Below are 18,925 nucleotides of genomic sequence, written 5' to 3' on the forward strand. Positions count from 1 at the left end.
ACATCTGAAATGGAAATTGGAGTGGTTTTCATGTGCTAATGTATTTAAATGAAATAGACAGCCACCCTCATGTCTAGGATCAGTCATTTATTGAGCTTTCTTACATTTTGCAGTTTTTTACAGGAGAGGACACACTTGCTGATGAAAGTGACATGGTTTATAACCGTTTTCCAAGGTAATGGAAAAAGTTAAGCAGATTCCCTAGGATGCACATTGATGACTAAGCTGCCAATATTAAATCATTTTAGGCAAGTGTACTCCCTATTTTATCCTTGTATAAATTAATTTCAGTACTCCCCTTCTCCTACAGGAAGACTAAATTGTAGCATCTAATTTTCTTTATCCTGAAGTCTCCATCTTTGCTCTCGCTACTTACCTAGCTTCAAACAAGTCAGAGAGACTAGTTACTGAAGCCAAAGCCACAGAAGTGGGTTCGGTGCCAAGGTTCTCTCCTGGCAACCTACTCAGTTTCCTACTGTACCAAAAGGAAACAAAAGACTCCCAGTTTTCTGAAAACCAGATTCTCTGCATAACAGTGCATTGCATTGCCTCGAAACGGGCCACAGTGGATGTTCTTACAGGAAACAAATCAGGTAACTAACAAGATACAAAGAATTATAAATGAACTGGGTAAAAATGTTCCTATCATTTTTTCCCCAGTAGTATATTAACTAGAATCCTACTTTCCTTCCACAAAAAATATATTTTTTATAAATACATTTTAATACAGACACCTCTGATTCTATGCAAAAAAAGTCAATGTCACATTCAAACAGGTTTTCTCAGTGTAGCATTAAGACACAAGCAGACATCACAGCAGGCATTAACACAGTGATTCTAGGGAGGCAGTTAACTACAGCTTGTGAACAGATACAAAACCACACAATTTCACCCGCTTAGTCAGGCTGTGATTTAGAAAACAACCAAGCTACAGCTTGAGGCCTAGAGTACTACACTCTCCACCTTTAGAAAATTATATGAGCTGTCAGTGAGATTTAATATCTGATTAATATTAAAACATTTGTATAAACTTCGTGCTTATGCTGGGGGTATGGAAAAGAACTGCTAATGGGTATTACCAGTTATCTCAAACTCAAGGGAAAAAGCATTACACATTCACCATGGCCTTAAAGCTCGTGGTTCCAATTAGATGAAATCCATTCTTTTCCTGCCCTTGTCCCTCTCCCTTATTGTTTCCCCAAGATAACTTTAACCACTCGAGTCAACACAGGCAAACCTATTGAGCATCTGTGCGATACATACAGTCCTAGATGTTGTCCCTGGCCCCCCTAAAGGGATAGCTATAATCTATAGTTTAATTTCTAGCCAAACCTAATTAAAATAGAGCTGTTAACCGTATTTTTTCAAGTTATGAATAATGAACAGAACAGTTTTATAATACTAAGTACAAAAGTTGGGTTATCAGCCTTTTCTTACCTTAAATAGGCCTCAAATCATCTTTGCATGAATAAGAGTTCCCTTTAATTTTTGTCATGAAGATTGGAATTTAGTTTTTAGGGCTCAACATATAGCACTATTTCTCAATAAACTCTAATAGACTGTTTGCTCAAAATGAAAGAGTTTGGAACTTGGTAGCCTGCAATGTTTCACACACAGCCACGCTACTCTGCTCTAAAAGACACAGAGGCAGACTATGAGCATGGCAGTTAACCACAAGTGTATTACTGGTGCTTTTCTTTAAAACCCCTGAAGTTTACAGGAACCCAAAACTGAGAAAGCAGAAGAATGTGTTGAGTTATAATTTCCTTGTCTCAGAAAAATTATGTCACTATTAGCACTCACAGAGACTTAGTTTCTTTTTCCAAGATTGACTCATAAAGTACACGTCTAATCCTGTTTTATGACAGGAAACAGCAAGTCATTATTAGCAGATAATCTTGGTTAGCTCTTAAGATGTTTTCTTTCACTTTCAGAAAGGCAAATCCTGAATTTCCCTTGCGATGAGTCGTGAGACATCACAGAGATGTCTCATCAAACAGAGCCGTGGTGCTAATTAAAATAGTTTTTTAAATACAAAGATTCTTTTTCCAGAGCCAATATATGGTGATTTTGCAGATGAACTTTCAAAGTAAACCCAGTAATGATTCATATTAAAATACAAACTAATAACTAGTCCAGGAGATTAACAAATTCTCCTGTGAACAATGCTGTTAAGATTTGATTTTCAACTGGTTTATAATAAAAATCAGCTGCCAATTTGAGGGGAAAAAAAAATGTGAGTTTCATTCTGCAACTGACCTGAGAGCAATCAGCTCCCTTTCAGATGGAAGTTGCTGTTCAGTGCTGTACAAATCATGGCCTTTACGTTAAGTATTGCATATAGTTTCAATACAAAACAAGGACAGAAGTGGCATTAAAACAGCAGCTGCACTGCACAAGTCTTTGAAGAAACACTCTTCTTCTAGTGCTGTTTATGTACACAATACAATGTCTCTTGTCAACCCTACACATTATACTGCTGCATAAGCAAGGAGAAAGGAATGGCACCTTTCCCTTGGACAGTGATTCCCACATGTTTGTAAACATGGGTGTAGGTGACCTTAAAAAGATGCTAACAAAGTGTTTCTATGTGAAACAGATTAACAGTGGTAACTGTTGTATTAGAATAAATTAAAAAGCACCTTCATTACACTCCCCACAGAAAGTTTTGTCATTTGCTGCGGTTTAAGAATCTGGACCTGTTATTTGCAGCAAACTGTAGGGACTTTTTAAAACAAAGTAAAATTCTTCAAACTGAAAAGCTAAAGCTAAAATAGGCAGAAATTTATTTTACTGAAAATGTCCAATATTTGTTCCTGGTTTAGAGTATTCCTAATAATAGAAGACAACAAATTCACTCAATAAAATATTTCCTATCTGATTCACACTGAATTCTCTGTTGGCCTGAAATTATTACCGATAGAACTTGAATTATCAGAACAGCAGAATCCAGGAGAGCAGCAGCAGGCAGTTAAGTCTCTTAACCTCAAACCTACCACAAAATGCAGAGTGTCAGGAAGTCCATTCAGCAACACACTGCACTATTGGGAACATGGTAACTTACTCTAGGTTCATTTTTAAAGGGGCACATCTACCACTCAGGTTTCCGTTGATCACAGTAATACTTTTATGGAATTACTTTTGGTTTTGAAGTCCAAAGTCTTAAAAGGAGGTAGCATAAAAAAGGAGATGACTCTCTCAGATCAGCTGTACAGAGAGGATACTCAGTACAATAACCCAAGAATCTGCACCAAAGTACAACTGCTGTCACCAAAAATATACCAAGATTTATATTTCTGTTTAAAACATCCGTACATTTGAAAAACCAAACGTATGACTGGCAATCCAGGGCAAGCACTATTGCTAGACAGCTTTGAAAATCTTCTGCACAGAAATGATTCTTACAAACGGCAGGTGAGAATTGAAAGACACCCAAAAAAAACTTGTATGGGGTGCTAGTTGTAAACACACGAGCTGCCTTGTCTTCAAATCGGTATATCTTCTCCTTCAAGAGTTGGAACAAAATTCATAAATACTTAAACTTGCAGAATGTCATTAAATACATAGATAGTTTAACAGCCCTGATGCAAAAAACAGAGGGCTGAGGGAAAGACCTAGACTTTCGGAAGCTATTTTCACCTTTAGTAATTATTGTGCTATAAAACTTACTGATCAGGAGTTCAAAGCATCATACAAATAACAAGGAAATTCTTTTACTCTCAGATAAGCTGTAGGCTAATGCATGATTTAATACACTAGAAACAAAAACTAGTAATAAATACAAGTCTTGCTGTGCTAATTACAAGATACTAGTTGTGTAAAATTAGTGAACTTTATGTACTTTCTTAGCTATGAATCTTAAAAAAAACCTGCGCTGTACCCTAAACTCACTGCTTTTCCTTTAGAAAACTGGATCTTCTCTCAGAAGTAAAGAAAGCCAAGCCAAATACAAATGGTAACACATTTAATAGTGACCACAAACCCAGATAGAGCACAAACTTCTCCCTGCTCTTAGGCGGACAGCTACAGTTGGAACCGTTTGCAGTTCCAATCAGCTGTGACTAGAAAGATGTTTCATCACGACTGGAAATGGTATTTGATAAAAATCATTACAATCACACCTATCTGAGGCTAACATAGAATGTTCCACTTCAACTCACAGAATTAGACATGGAGACATCAAGTATTTATAGAAATATCTACAAACTGCAACTGCCACTGCCTTTTATTGGTTTAAAGTATCAGTGAACTGAACTTCAGAGTAAGGGTTTCATGACAGCAGGCTATCCCCCACAGCCTTCTCAGCTTTTGCTTTGCATACACTAATTTACTCCTTTGATGCTGCTACTTCTTTGCATTTCTAAGAAGCACATGCTGAGAAACTTGGGAAAAAATGGTCTTGAACTTCTTAGAGTCTGAAAAGAGAGCTCTTGCTCAATTTTTGCTGTGCATAAAGTCCTACATTACAGGCTTACTGTTACATTAGACTTAATGTTAAGACAGTAAGTCTGACATTATTAGACTTACTGTTTCACCTGTATTAATACCCAACGCAAAACATTTTTAACAAAGGGAAAACACTGTCATAACATTCTTCAAATTCAGATACAAATGGAAAACTGGAAATTCCAGCACTCTCCAACTGCCCTAGACAAATCAAAGCATTGCTCTAACAAGCAGTGCTGAAGCCCTTAGTATTGAGCAGATGAAAGCAAATAGACGTGGAAAACACATAGCACAAATAGGCTGCATGTTAGCTATGTAAAAATGTTAAATAAAGCTAAAAACCTTCCAATTTTCCTGATTATTCTGCAATCAGTTTGCAAAAACTGAAACTAGTGGAAAATGCTTATGGAAGTTCATAAACCCTCAAGGCTATTTTTGCCTTCATCTGAAATGTGAAAGGACAGTACCTGATTTAAAACAGCTCTGTCACTGAACTATCAGTCTTCACTGTGAGTTTCAGTGTCTCTGCCATTAAACAGAACATTACCAGAAGGACCAAAACTAACGGATGAAATATCAATTTTTGAGAACTAATCTAAAGATGAAACTTGCTTTTATAAGATGTTACACTTGGCATTTTCAGTGGGATGTACAAGAGAAATTGACCCAGAGAAACAAATCAACAGGACTCTGCATTTGCATCCCTCCACTCAGGTGGTTTCTCAGATCACACTCTTTATGAAAGCAACCACGTCCTAACAGATATTTGAGGGCAAGAACACAAATCCACAGAATTAGGGCAAAATCCCTCAGGTCCCACAAGGCCATTTTCAGAGCAGACACTGAAAGAACTTAGGGAAGTGGTATCCAAAGACCATTTAGAACCACTTAAAGTTCTGAAGAACTGGGTCTGCTTCAAAGCTCAAAAAAGATGAGACTGGCAAATTTAGTCATGAAACTCCTACTGTGGCAAAGAGTCCTTGGGTTGTGGATCCTTGTCCAGCTGACGTTGTAGGCAACGGAACTGGAGGTGTTGCTATCCCTGACGGCTTCGATAGGAAGGGGAAGGCCAGTGCGGGTTGGCTGCCCATCCTGTGCTCAAGGTCCTCCACTGTATGAATAATCTGCCTTGTTGTGCATCACAAGCTTGTTGTCTACAAAGTAGAAACTGTCCGACTGTGTCTCATATGGGTGCAGGATCATCTCTCGAACTGCAGTGGGGGGAGAAATAAAAGAATACATATAAATTAATCATGTCCCACAGAAGCCTCACTGAGGGCAGCATTCTGCTTGGGTTTCATTACATTTAATAGCACTGCTCAGCTTGCAGCAAACTCTCAAAACCAAACTAGGAACCTACCAAACCATTCACTGACATTCACCTTTTAAATAACTCAAACACAATCAAAGTATATTAAGGCATCATACAAATTGTATGTGCTCTACTTAACCTCAAGACAATAACACACTGGAGTTTGGACTGGAGATCCGTTTTTGCTTTTAAATGGCAACTCAAAAGAAATTGGTTCAGGTGTGACAACAAGTAAGCAGCAGGGCATTGCTGTTTTCTCCACAGACTGCAATATTAGTGCTGACATAAGTGATTAGGGGTTGTAAAGAGCATAAGATCACACAGATTTAGTACTGCTGCTAAGAAGTAGAGAGGAAGAGAAAATAAAAGGAAGAGAGGAGAGAAAATAAAAGTTATGTTCCTACTAAAACCTCTCAAGCTATCAATGCAGCACATCAAACATTAAACCAGAACATAATGTTTAAGCCATCCATTCATTGGATGTCTTTTTAATCCTCTTTTTCTTGGTTGTTTTATAACACAATTATCTTTTTTACTCCCTGACACTGAAGCCTCCCAGCAACTGTCTGGTGGGTGATGAGATACATGCTGCTAGAAGACAAAATCTGTATTAACACAGATGCAAAAGCACCTGGAAGTCTTCTTCCTACCCACTTTCTACAGCCAGCTTTTAGGTAAGGGCTTGCTCAAAACACTGAGATTAGCATCACTGTGTGGTCACCCAGTAATTAAAGAGCTTACTGAGATCCTCGGAGAGCTGTGGGAACTCATAGATGTGCTCACAAGTATTTTTACTGCTAGGGATGCAGAACCCAAATTCAAAATCAAAGCTCTTAAGCAACTGATCCCGGAAGTAGTGCCTCTCAATCATGCGGAAGTTATTAATGGGTTTGTCTCCTACTGTGAACTCCACCCTGAAAAAGAAGAAGATTGAAATGAGCTTTCTCACTTAAGCAAGATTTGCAAGCATTGCTGAAAGGTAGAAGAGAGCTCTTCTAAAACAAACACCAGCCAAAACCACAAAGCAATGGTACTAACCAAATTGTCATTTTCTCTTCTACTTAAAGCTATGCAGCCACAACAGAGCATTACAAATCACAGATAATACTACAGTTTGATTCTTTTTACTCAAAAGACATGCAAGACAATTTTACAATTAAACTCATCTTCAGTGAAGGTAAGATCCCTCCAGCTACACCGTAGGCACTTCACTGCCATCACTACCAGTTCCTTATCGCTTTGGGGTTTCATACAAGTTACTTGGGTGGGCATTAAAAAAAAAAGCCAAATCTCCATGATGTCGTTTACTGATGGATGCAAGCAGTACTACCAGCCACATCAAAGAACATTTGAGTACATAAAGCATTAAACATTACTTCATCATTTCATGTGCATCTATGGATTAATGGTTCATTGGGAATGCAATGGTGAAGGCTGCAGAACATCTTCCAAAGCTGGCAGAGCCTCTGACAAACTATAATGCACAGAAAAGCACTGGAATGTCTGATAATCTGTCCACCTTATTTTGCACCTTTGAGCATTAATCTCTTCAACACCATGCCTATTCCAGAGGTAAATAAACAAGCTAAAGGGATGGAGAAAGCAAAGCACCCAGCAAAGAGGCTTGGAAATCCTCCTAACAACACAAGGTTCCCATTAAATCAACTTCCTGACAGGATCAACAAGCCAGAGCCATTTTTTAATAGGATTTCAGTTGTTTCCTGTACTAGAAAATGCAGCCCAGGAGCAATTACTTACGTGGCTCCCACTTGCCGAAGTCTGAGAAAAGCTGGAGTAAACTGATAGCGAACGAACCGTCCAGCATTGGGATCAATGTCCTTCCTGTCATTGTGTTCACGTTCTGGAAAAGCACAAAGTCAAGTCGGAGAAACAGAAATCCAGTGAAAATGCCTGCAGTCACATGTTATTGAGTCATAAAAGCCAGGAAGCTCTTCTGAGGAAGCCTGATCCTCTTGAAGGCATCAACTGCTGGTTACTCCGAGACAGAGGATGGCTCTTTGGTTTGATGCACTTCTTATGTTCTAAAGTGACTTGCTGCTCCTACCTCTGATTCAGAACTGCGGTATGACACTGAACAAGCCATTCCACCTTAGCATGTCTGGTTTGCTAGCTACAAGCTACACAGAACTTCCAGAAACCTTCTTAGAAGAGTGCTTGATCAGGAAAAGAACGGTTGCCCTGAGGTTTTATTACCACTGGCAATAGGTAACACTTTGATGGTTATAACTAACCCTGAAAAATTATGAAAAAGGGTAAAAATAAAAGGCAAACTTTCAGTTTGTCTAATTTGCACAAGTGATATTTTCCCTTTTGGAAATACCATTTTCCTGATTCCTGAGGGAAAGGTGTTAAACTGCGTACAGGGAGACTCAAGCTGATGAACAACCATGAAACGAACACGCGGTGACCTCCTCCTCCTCCTCTGTCTCTGTTTACAACACCCATCTGTCCCTTCTCATCACAGATGGCAATCATGACTACAGTAGCAACGAGTTCTGTTCACTCTGTTGGTACAAAGGGACACCTGAATAATACTTCTGGTGCAAGCTGGGCCTCTAGCCCTCTTGCAGCTGAGAGCATCTCCTGGTTTGGGGAAACGTATGGAGTAAAATGAGTAGGAAAAGGCAAAAGGAAGCAGACACTAGCATTTGTTTGGCCATGAAAATATGTTGTGTGTGCACTCACCTGAAGCTGCTGGTTTGGTGATTTCAAACAAGACTGTGCCAGATTCCATGTCCCGGATTTTGAACCTGGTGAAGTCTATCTTGTAAACATTTTCCTCTGGAGTGCACAAATAATCTGCAGAGGAAGGGAAATACAAATGAAGGTTGCTCACAATTACCAAGGTATTTCTCGCTATTCTTTAAAAGTCACAGCCATCAGTGAGAGCAGCCCAAAGGCATCTCCACCACTACTGTTTGTAATGCAAAAGTGATGTCTATGAAGACAGTCTCAGGTCTGAATGCTCACACTGCCCTGCTTGGACAGGACAGGGAGGTCATCACCTTTTCCCAACCCTGTGCCAGCATCTTCTGCATCCATTTCTCCTCAGGGCACTGAGAATAGTTAGCACCTCCATCAAATCCTACCCTTTTCTGTGTAAGAGGCTTTGCCTGGTTTAAAAACTGCCCTCTGGCAGAACACAAATGCTAAGCAGCTTTGTGAGCACTAAGCTGCACTTAACTGGAACAGGAGTGTCCTCCCTTGTGCCACCTTCCCTATCTCCAGCCCTCTGCAGACAAAGGATGGCCTCTTCTCTCCACTGATGCTTGTCCCAGGCAAGGATTCTATTTCATCAGCACTGAAGATGGTGTTGAAGCTTTTCCCTGTAGTAGGAAAATAGCCTGGGAACAGAGCCCTTCCCTGCTTCCACCAGAGTTGGTATGTCTGGGAGAAAGACATTGTTTGTGGCTTTAGCCTTGCTGTGCCCTGAGACGGCTTCCTGACCGGGGTACCAGCCTCCCCTCTGGGTAAAGAGCAGGGGTACTTCATCTTCACTGCACACAAAAGCACAGAAAGCAGCTCCAGAAACTTATTTTATCCTAAATAAATGCATTTAAATAAAGGTATGGATACAAGCCAGGTTAGCTTTTGACCAACCGTGTGTCTGCATGTTGCAGGAGACTTGGAGGTTCTAAGGTGAAAGTAATATTCAACATTCTAATTCTAAACCCTTTCTCAGCTACTAATTCCTGCTGTTAGTCTGAGTTAACCACTTATTCCTGTCTGCTTTCCTATTCCTAAAATTCAAATACACCCATCCACTTAAGGCTTATCCATTGATGATCTGAAAACAAAGTGTGATCTGTTATGCAGAGATCACACCTAACCCATCACAACCCTTACTTAGGTATAACAAATTATACATCATGGTTAGGGGTTAAAGCTCAAGGGCAGTGGTTAGCACATCCCATAGATAAGGAGTTAATAAAAGACTGCTGTGGTGTAGTAAGAGAAGATCCCAAAGGCCACACATTGCAAGTACCAGACAGTGAGGCCCTCATGCTGGGATGTGTAATTACAGCAATCAGGTCCCTCTGTAGGGAGACAAAGATAGCTGTAGTCAGCACTGGGGAAGATTGCTCCTAGCATGAACTGCACATCCAGCACCTCTACTTTCCTAGAAGCATTTTATTCTCTGCAAATCTCCTTAACTTGGAGAATACTCCAAGTGCTCACCAGTACAAGGGACAGAGGTGTTAAATGTACTCTTCGGACATCTTTATTGTTCTCCATCATCACCACTATCGGGTGAATACTCAAAGGTTTCGCCTTTAAGAGAGAGGACTGTGTTCAAAGCATCTCTGGCATTTGGCAGAGAGGTTTCCCTTTCCTGTCAACACAGCACAAAGGAAAACTAACACCAGTACCCAAGCTGTCAGGGAGAGCAAGATAAAAGCTCAACCTTCTTACTGCCACAAGAAAGCACTCATGTTAGACAGAACAGGTGAAAAACAGCACAAAATCCTCTTTTTAACAGTAGAGGAGGAGATGGGACAGAAATCTAAATCAACCCATTGCCTTAAGCCCTGAGGTTCAGCAATCCTCAGGTAGATGTCCTGTAACTACACAATCACTTTAGGTTCTAAATCATCAGCCAGCCCAAATCCTCAACCCATTCCACAGCTTCCCCTGCTCCAAACAGCAAAGCACAAACTGGCAGAAGCAGGAGCAGCTTCCCATGGCCTCAGCTTTGCTCCCCTTGGCCCACGACCACACTCAGACCAGCGAGGGACTGAACCAGAGCCTGATTCAGTCGCCCGGGACACCTTCCCTCGAGCACGCAGGCAAGTCTGAGGCTACATTTGTCTGCAAGTTAATAATTAAGTGGTTTTACTCCTGCAGAATTCCTGCCCATCCAGCACCATGGCAACAGCTTTATCCCCCTGCTTGGCAGCAGCGTTGCTGCAGTAACAGTGTCCATGACTCATCTGGAGGAGAGGAGAGCCAAGCAGAGCCACCAAAGAGGAGTAAACCCTGGGCACAAGCCCCACCAGGCTCCTGCTCATTGATGTTTTCACCTCAACTCTTTTTGTGCACTGAAAATATTTTAAACCTATTTGTGGTTTTAAGTCAACATGCCAGTGTCTAACTGGATGACACTTGGGAAGATCAGCTGCCAGAATACTGCAATCAAGTGGTTTTCCTCCTCTGGCAGTGCCCAGTCTCCTAGCAGAAAAAAACAAAGAGAGGTGTATATATATATATTCCTTTCTGTCTGTATTACATTTGCTTGCTGCAATTCCTGTTCAAAAATCAAAGTAGCCACATGCTGGGTTTTCTTCCCCCCAATACATTACAGAATCCCACAGCTACACTGGAAGGTGTGACTGGGAACAGGCTGCTTGCAATTGGTGGGCACTTCTGCTCTGCTGAGCTCTGACAAATTTGCTAATCTCATCCCAAACAGACTTATTTTTAAACTCCTGTAGGGCCCAGTTGCCCACACTTCCGTGACGCATTTAAATGCATCATGTGCTTTCATTATCCTAATTCACCGTCACCACAATTTGGGATGTGGAGACAGCATCCATGCCTATTTTAGTTAACTCAAACCTCCACTGAGTGAAGTCGATCATGGCAAGGAAAGTAGGCTTGGTCTCAGAGAACAGAACATTTCCTTGTTTCTTCCACTTCTCCTCCTGAAGCAGATTTCCCCATTAAGAACCAAATAATCACAGTATCTCCCTGAACAAGCCTTCAGTGCTCTCCTCATTCAGGCCTGATAGAGAGCACAATGTGACCAATGAATGAAGGGATGGACATATCAGCACAGTCTGAGGAAACCCAAGAGATTGGCTTTTGTCCTGAATTACCCACATTAACTAGTGCAAAAGCAGGTCATAAGAGAGGAGCACTTCCTACTCCTTCCTAAAGCCAGGTGAATTCCCACATCCTCAAACTTCCTGGAAAATGTTTCCCAACTGAGCTGAACTCGTTTTCACAGCAAACTCCTGCAACTGGCCCAACCCTGGTATTAGCAGCTACTTCTAACATCACACATTCCTGCTGGTGCCTCTGCAGCTTCATTCCCATAATCTCCTATCAGGCCCCAAGATCTATACCTCCTCAACATTAGAGACATTCCCTATCTGAAGACCTATCATGGTTTTGAAGAGTTTGGAAGCACAACTAGCATGGCCATGGTGGTCTCAGGAAGCAGCAGAGGTGATAGTGAAAATTCCTTCACAAATTCTCCTATTCCCTTTGTATGAAAAAGTGATTCTAAAACAACCTCCAAACAGCAATCCATAGCAAGGCGTTCATTCAGGGATCTCTAGCTTTGCTATCAGAAACAATGGATGCTCATTCCCTGTTTACAATCCCAAACAGCCCGTTCTCCTCCAGGAAACCTTCCTCCCCTCCCCAAACCAACCAAGATTGCAACAGAAACTGGCCAAACAGCTTTAGACAATGAGAGCAGGCCCAACCTATTCTCTTGCAAACAATGGCACACTGTGAACCCTGGTGTGTATTTCCAGCCAGTGTATTTTAGCAAGCTGGTGTTACCAAAGAGCACAAAAGGTGAGGGATAATAAGGTGCTAGATAATACAAGATGACAGCTAATGAAGGCACTTTCTCCTCTTACCCTCTACCTGTTATTTCAGTTATCCACTGGATGAGATTAGATGTTTGATCCTCACCAGAGAAAGCTAAAAGTCCATTCTCTATTTTCAGATTTCCATCACAACCACCCCACCAGACACATTTGATCACGAGGAGTTCATGGGCAATAGGGTTAGCACTTTCCTTTCAAGATCCCTTCTCCTTCTCTGCCACCAGGACAAAGCATGTGTCCCCTCTCACAGACACTACAGACATTTCTGCAGTGCTCATCAGAGTGCCTAAGATCAGATTGGGTTCCTATTTTAAGGCTTTAATAGCCCACAGATACAAAAGGAGTGTACCTAGGGTAAGAAGGCACTCAAAATCCAGTTAGGAAAAATGGGTGTAAGTCATAAGGATGCTGTAGAAGAAACTGATGCAACAGCAGTGATTTGCAATAGGCATGTCTCTTCCCACCACAAGCAATAACAAGAATGTGGGGAATGAGAAGGCTCCTACAGCTATGCAGGCCTCTTTCTTAACACGCATTAGCCAACGAGGTCAGAAGCTATTTTGAAGACAACTCCCAAGACATAAACCAGGTATAAAGCAAAGACAAGTGCAGCTGAATCGCCAGGAGCTGGAGATTAGCAGATTATCAGATTGAAGAGTCTCAGAAGGAAGCGAGCAAAATTAGCACGAACCCCGTGAAGATGCAGAGCGGTGACGCAGGACAGAGTGCAAGACCCCGAGGGGAAGGCAGGGCACGTTTCAAGCAGTGCTGATATGTCTGCTTAGACAACCGGGGCTCAATCACAGAAATATCCAAACCATTTCCCCTGCCATCTGCCTCAGCAGTTCAAGGCCCATAAAGGCAGAGGCAGAAGAACAAGCTAAGCCAGTCAGGATTTGCTCCAGTCCTAAAGCCATTGGGTTTGCATAAGCAAAGACTGGGGGTAAGCAGGGAGGGAGGTACCTACAGCCCTCCTGCTTATCTCAGTAATGAGCCTACTTTGAAAATCTCACACTAGGAGGATCCCATGGGATATTTTCCTACAGCACCACATTTACTGACCAACACTGGGGATGGAGCAGAGGGATGCAGCCCAGAGGATCTGAGCTGGGGCATTTACCAAGGTCCCCATAGCCCATAAGATGCACCCAGCTGGCAGCACTCTATGCACTGAGTCCTGCTGCACAGCTCAACAGCTCTGCTTTTTGTGGCAGCCTGCTCTTATTTTCCCCATCTTTTTTTAGCTGAAGCTTTCCAGATTTCACCCTCTCACCATTCATTTGATCACAGCCCTCCAGGCCTTGCTGAGGAAGGATGGAGCTGCTCTTCTCCCATTCCCAAGGCAACCAAACACCCTTTCCTGCCCCCTTGTTCATGCTGATTGCACTCAAAGTCTGAAACCATGTGCACACTAACAAAATCAGCTCCCCTTGCTCTTACAGAGGGCAATCAGGCCCCAGGCTGACTCCCCTGGTGTATGCCACAGCTTTCCTCTTATTGAGTCAAAGAATGGTTTGGGTTGGAAGGGACCTTAAAGCTCATCCAGTCCCAACCCCCTGCCACAGGCAAGGACACCTTCCACTAGACCAGGTTGCTCCAAGCCCCATCCAACCTAGTCTTTAACAGGGAACTTCCACTTGAACTTATATATAATATATATAATAGCTTATCTTAGCTATTTCCACCAGGAATGGCCCAAACTCACAGCACTGGCAGAAGGAGAAACCCACTGTGCTACACACACACCATGTGTGCAGCCCCTTGAGGTCTTCACAGCCTGTATTGTGCTGTGAGACTACTAAAGAAACAGCTCTTCATCTACACAACACTTTGAGTTGCGCGTTATCACAAAGCCTTGAAAGGGTTCCCAACATATGTGGTGTTGCTGGGGAAAGGAGTCATGGTGAGAGCAGCTTGACACAGCTCTGGGGTATCACTCTGTGACCAGAAATCAACACAGCAACGTGCTTTAACTCATCACAGCCCCAGACAACTCAGAACAGTGATTCAGACCCTCCTCACAAACACCCCCAGCTAATCACAGCTCCTAATACAATAAATATCCCTAAATACTTGGGGAAAAAAGTGATGGTCCAGGAGGGGCTTCCTGCACATCCTCCTGTTAATGCTACTGGTAGGGAAGTCACCCATTAAGGCTCTACCCTGACTGACCCATCGAGGCAGACCTCTGCCAAGCTGGCCTTTAGCTAAAGCTGCTAAGAGAAGACTCAGAGAAATCCTAAATGACAGCTCAGGGAAGAGATTAGCTTCAGAAATAATTAAGTGCCTCTTCCTTATTTTTAGGTTTTGTTTTGTAATTGTTTCCAGGTATGTAATCAATTATTTAACCCTTTGCTTTGCTAAAATAAGCTCTAGAATAAAGCTTAAAATGTAAGCCCTAATGCATTGCAGATGAAGTGTACGGGTGCCTGAAGCTGTGATTTGCAGCGCAGCCGCAGAGGCTTTCATAGATTCATAGAAGGGTTTGGATGGGACCTTAAAGCTCATCCAGTTCCAACCCCCTGCCATGGGCAGGGACACTTCCACTAGAGCAGGTTGCTCCAAGCCCATCCAACCTGGCCTTGATCTCATCTCAGGTGGCTCCAGGAGGCAGCACATGGCATTCCCAGGCATCAACATCCCAGTCACTGCAGACAGACTCCTCGAATCCTCCGGCTGCTTCAGTAATTAACTGTAATTTGAACTGAGCTCTGCCCTTCTCCTTTATGATCTTAAATTAATCACATCCTAAGGTTTTTCCTCCTTTTGTAACCGCAGTTGTGTGAGCAAGCCACAAATCCTACTAATTGCCAAGAAAACGGCTCATTCACCTCACACCTCATCCAGCTGGAGCAGGGCCAGGGCCAGCCCAGCCAAAAGGCACAGATATTCATTCCAGGGTAGCATCCCAGATCCATGAGGCTGGACCCCGGAAACATTACAACCCTGGAGCTGCTGGGGAACCGAGCATTGGAAGGATGCAGCATATGCAGGGCTGTTTGCACAGCCCCCCCTTTAAGCTTATTAGAACATTAAGAGCAGAACCCAGCTGGCTCTTGTGGCTGGTCACAGACAGGGTTCCTTCATGTTAGCACTAAACATGCTTACACCACAGAGCCACATCCTGCATCTCCACCCTCCCAGCCTCATTATTTGATCATTTATCAGCTATTATTTACCTATTGGAAGGGGAAAGCCCAGCTGTGCTTCTTGATGCAACAGCAAGGGCTTTCCCTAGACCCAAAGTGCCAGAGCAGGGCTGATGTGCTGCCTGGTCAGCAGGTAGTGATGATAAGCAGCAGCTTGCCTCCACAGAGACCCAGCTCTTCTAGGGCTGAAGGGCAAGCAGATTTATCCCCTGTATCAGGAAGTATTGAGGAGCTCCACAGCAGGCAGAGCAAGGATAACACAGCAAACCCTGTCTCCAAAAGAGTGTCTGCACCATCAGCACACCCCATGCACATGCAGGGCTGCAAAGGCCAGCTTAGGTGTGAGCATGGAGCCAGGCAGCCATGCTATAAAGTCCTTTCTGGACCTGTACCTGTATGGCGTATCATACTCCATACAGTAGCCAGGATCCTGCCTCTCCCCACTCAAGCTGGAAGGCCATTCAGAAACACACAGGATACTTGTGGTGTAAGCATCCCTGCAGTCCAAGCCCTGCTCTAACACAGTTTATCCTGGGCTTCATTTGCTGGAGCAACGTTAAACTATAGCCAGATCCTGGTCAGCACATGGCTTAACATGTCCCTTGACACGTTACCACCCCATGAGTTTGGATAGAGATGAATTATACTGCATCTGGAACAACAAAGGATGCCCAGGATACTGGGACATTTCTGCTGCAGCCCCACCACCAACTCCCCCCTTCAACTCCAAACTGGAGCACCACAACTTTGGGCACCAAACCCAGAACTGCTGAAATAGGACGTTGAGTCTGCTCCAGCTCAGCATCTCCATGGGAGAGGTTGGGGCTGGGGGAGCCATGAATGTCTCTCCTACAGTCTGTTCCTTCCTCCTCCCTGCAGCATCCTCCGCTCAGAGCAGTAGACTGGAACAGTTTCACATTGGTATTTTTGGCAATCTGTTTTAGGAGCTCACTGGTGTGTGGAGAGGAGAAAAGGACATAAAATGCCCCAAATAACCATCATGTGTTAAGGGACAGAACATCCTTGTACCTTTTCTCCCTGTACTAAACCCACCAGGTGGAAAATTGAGCTTGAGAAGAGGTGCTGCAGAACATTCCCAAGTGATCAGATACAATATGCTCAATGTGGATGTATTGCATATCCATATCCCCAAATGCACACTGAGGAGTTCAGTGCAGACAGCATTTGTTGGCTCCTGTGTACTAGCCCAGCACTTCCCATGGGAAGGCATTACCCACTGGTCATCACAGTGTCTGGCTCTTGTTGGACACGACTCATTGCACTCCCTGTACCAAGTCCTATAGCAGAAGAGGAGCAAAATACCTTCATGCATTTCACATCTCCCCTGTGCCCCATGGTTAGAAGAGGCAGGCAAACACCAGCCTTGCTCCCAGCCTGGATCTGAAGCCGAAGTGACCATCTCAGCCCTGCCTGTACATTGGGAATGAGCTTACCAAGAGCCATGCACCACCCACACCGATGCCATGCTAGGCTATGGGGTGGCCACATGCCTGCAGCCCCTGTACACAGCACTACCATAAAGCAAGCACACAGAGCGCTCAGTGCTTGGCTTCACCATCTAACTGCTCCTTTGAGCACGCTTCAGTGCCTGCTGCATGGCTCCCACTGCCACAGAGGGCCTGGGCACTGCTGCAGCTCATCAGAGCATCCCTGCTGGGAGAAAGGGACCCAAGAACCCCGCAGCACCAGCAGAGAAGCCCCCATAACCCCTTTTCCTGAGCCCCTGCAGGGCTTCCCTCCCTCCCTGCTCACACACACAGGCCCCCAGCGCTGCCGGCACGCACGGATACCCGCAGCCGCATCCTTCCCCTCCCGGCAGCCGTGGCCTGCGACACAAATCCTGCTCCAGCGCCACGCCACAGAGCACTCCAAGGCGAAGAGCAGGACACCCAGACCAGCTCCATCCTCCCTGCCCCAAGTCTTCTCCCCCTGCACAGCCTGCTGCCAGCACAGAGACAACCCAAAGGGCCCCGGACATACAAAAGGGCCTTTTCGGGGAGCAGTGGGGCAGGAGACCACTGGGCATTGCTGGGACATGCCTTCTCCCAGCTCGCTGCGCTGCCTGGTCCTCACTGATCATTCTGCCAAGCACAACAAACCCCGCCACAGCCACCACGCTCCCGAGGATGCTCTCAAGACCAGTGATGCCATGCCGGGAGAAGGGAAACTGAGGCTGCAGAGAAGCCCCCCTCGATGGTATCCCCCCAGCCCCACTGATGTAGGGGTCATCTTGGACACAGACAGAGAAGAGGGATGATGAGGAGAGCACCCACCAGCATCTCACCATCTTTGACCCCAGCGGGGGGGGGGGGGGGCGCTTCTACAGCTTCTGCATCCCTGGGAGGAAGAGAGGGGACGGCAGCATCCCCAGCCCCGAGTCCCCCAGGTCCGGCATCCCATAGGCCTTAGTGGTACCCAGACCCTATGGGTACCCCACACCGCCGGGTACCGCATCCCCGGTACCCACCGCTGGTGACCCGCTGCAGCCCCAGCACGTCGTCGGGCCCGATGAGCGCTTTACGGCCCAGCTCCTCCTCGGTGCGCGCCGCCGCCGCTCCGGCCCCGCCGCTCTTCTTCACCTTCATGGCCCCGCCGCCGCCGCCGCCGCCGGTGTGAGCGGCCCCGGCCCCTCTGCGCGCCGCCGCCGGCCCCTCCGCACCGGGAGGGGCACCGCCGCTCCGCCCCCCGCCCGGCCCAGCCCCTCGCCGGGAGGAGAAGGCGCTTCCCTCGTCAAACCCCGGCACGGGGCGACACAGGCCTCGATCTGCCCTTGTCCTGTCCCAACAGGCTCCTGTCCAAAGCCCCTCTCCAGGTTTCCTGTAGCCCCTTTAGGCACTGGAGCTGCTCTAAGGTCTCCCCTTCAGGAGCCTTCTCTTCTCCAGGCTGACCCAGCCCAGCTCTCTCAGCCTGGCTCCAGAGCACGGCTGCTCCAGCCCTCGCAGCATCTCCATGGCCTCACTCCAAGAGCTCCACGTCCCTCTGGTGCTGTTGCCTCAGAGCTGGATCAGGGCTGCACGCGGGGGTCTCCCAAAAGCGCAGCAGAGGGGCAGGATCCCCTCCCTGAGCCGCTGCTCACGCTCTGGGTCTGGGCTCACATGCAAACTGAAGCCAGGTCATGGGGACTGACATCATCTGACAGCCCCAAGCCCTTCTCCTCAGGGCTGCCCAGTGTCATCAGCCCCATAACCTCATACAGCCCCATAACTGCCCCCCCAAGGGCCTCAGGCTAACACAGTGACCACACGAACCAGACCCCATTAACTGCCCCAACACCCACCAACAAGATGAGCACCATTAACTGCCCTCCAAAAGCTGAACCTTGTAACTGGCCCCCGGAAAAAGTGCTTTGGACTAAATACCCTTAAGAGAGAAGCCAGATCCCCTAAGTCAATAGTGGCGCACAGGGAGCACTCACA

General features: G+C 45.2%; 1 protein-coding gene across 1 annotated transcript; it reads right to left on the reverse strand.

Moving 5' to 3' along the window:
• Nucleotides 1-5,358: 5,358 nt before the first annotated feature.
• UNC119 (unc-119 lipid binding chaperone) lies at nt 5,359-18,124 on the reverse strand. The gene is made up of 5 exons (XM_080630152.1): nt 17,977-18,124; nt 8,465-8,578; nt 7,517-7,619; nt 6,500-6,672; nt 5,359-5,657 (listed from the first exon to the last, which is right to left on the reverse strand). Exons 1-5 carry the CDS (start codon nt 18,092-18,094, stop codon nt 5,545-5,547), a joined length of 621 nt encoding a protein of 206 aa, XP_080486278.1. The 5' UTR covers nt 18,095-18,124; the 3' UTR covers nt 5,359-5,544.
• Nucleotides 18,125-18,925: the final 801 nt, after the last annotated feature.

The sequence above is a fragment of the Psittacula echo genome (genome assembly GCF_963264785.1).
Source record: "Psittacula echo genome assembly, chromosome: 15".
Lineage (NCBI taxonomy): Eukaryota > Metazoa > Chordata > Aves > Psittaciformes > Psittacidae > Psittacula > Psittacula echo.

Excerpts from the sequence above, each read along its gene's own strand:
- UNC119 (XM_080630152.1), bottom strand. The coding sequence starts at position 18,094 with ATGAAGGTGAAGAAGAGCGGCGGGGCCGGAGCGGCGGCGGCGCGCACC. Across the intron at positions 6,673-7,516 it reads CTTCGGCAAGTGGGAGCCAC|GGTGGAGTTCACAGTAGGAG; the intron begins GTAAGTAATTGC and ends CTTCTTTTTCAG. Across the intron at positions 5,658-6,499 it reads ACAGCTCTCCGAGGATCTCA|TTCGAGAGATGATCCTGCAC; the intron begins GTAAGCTCTTTA and ends CCCCCACTGCAG.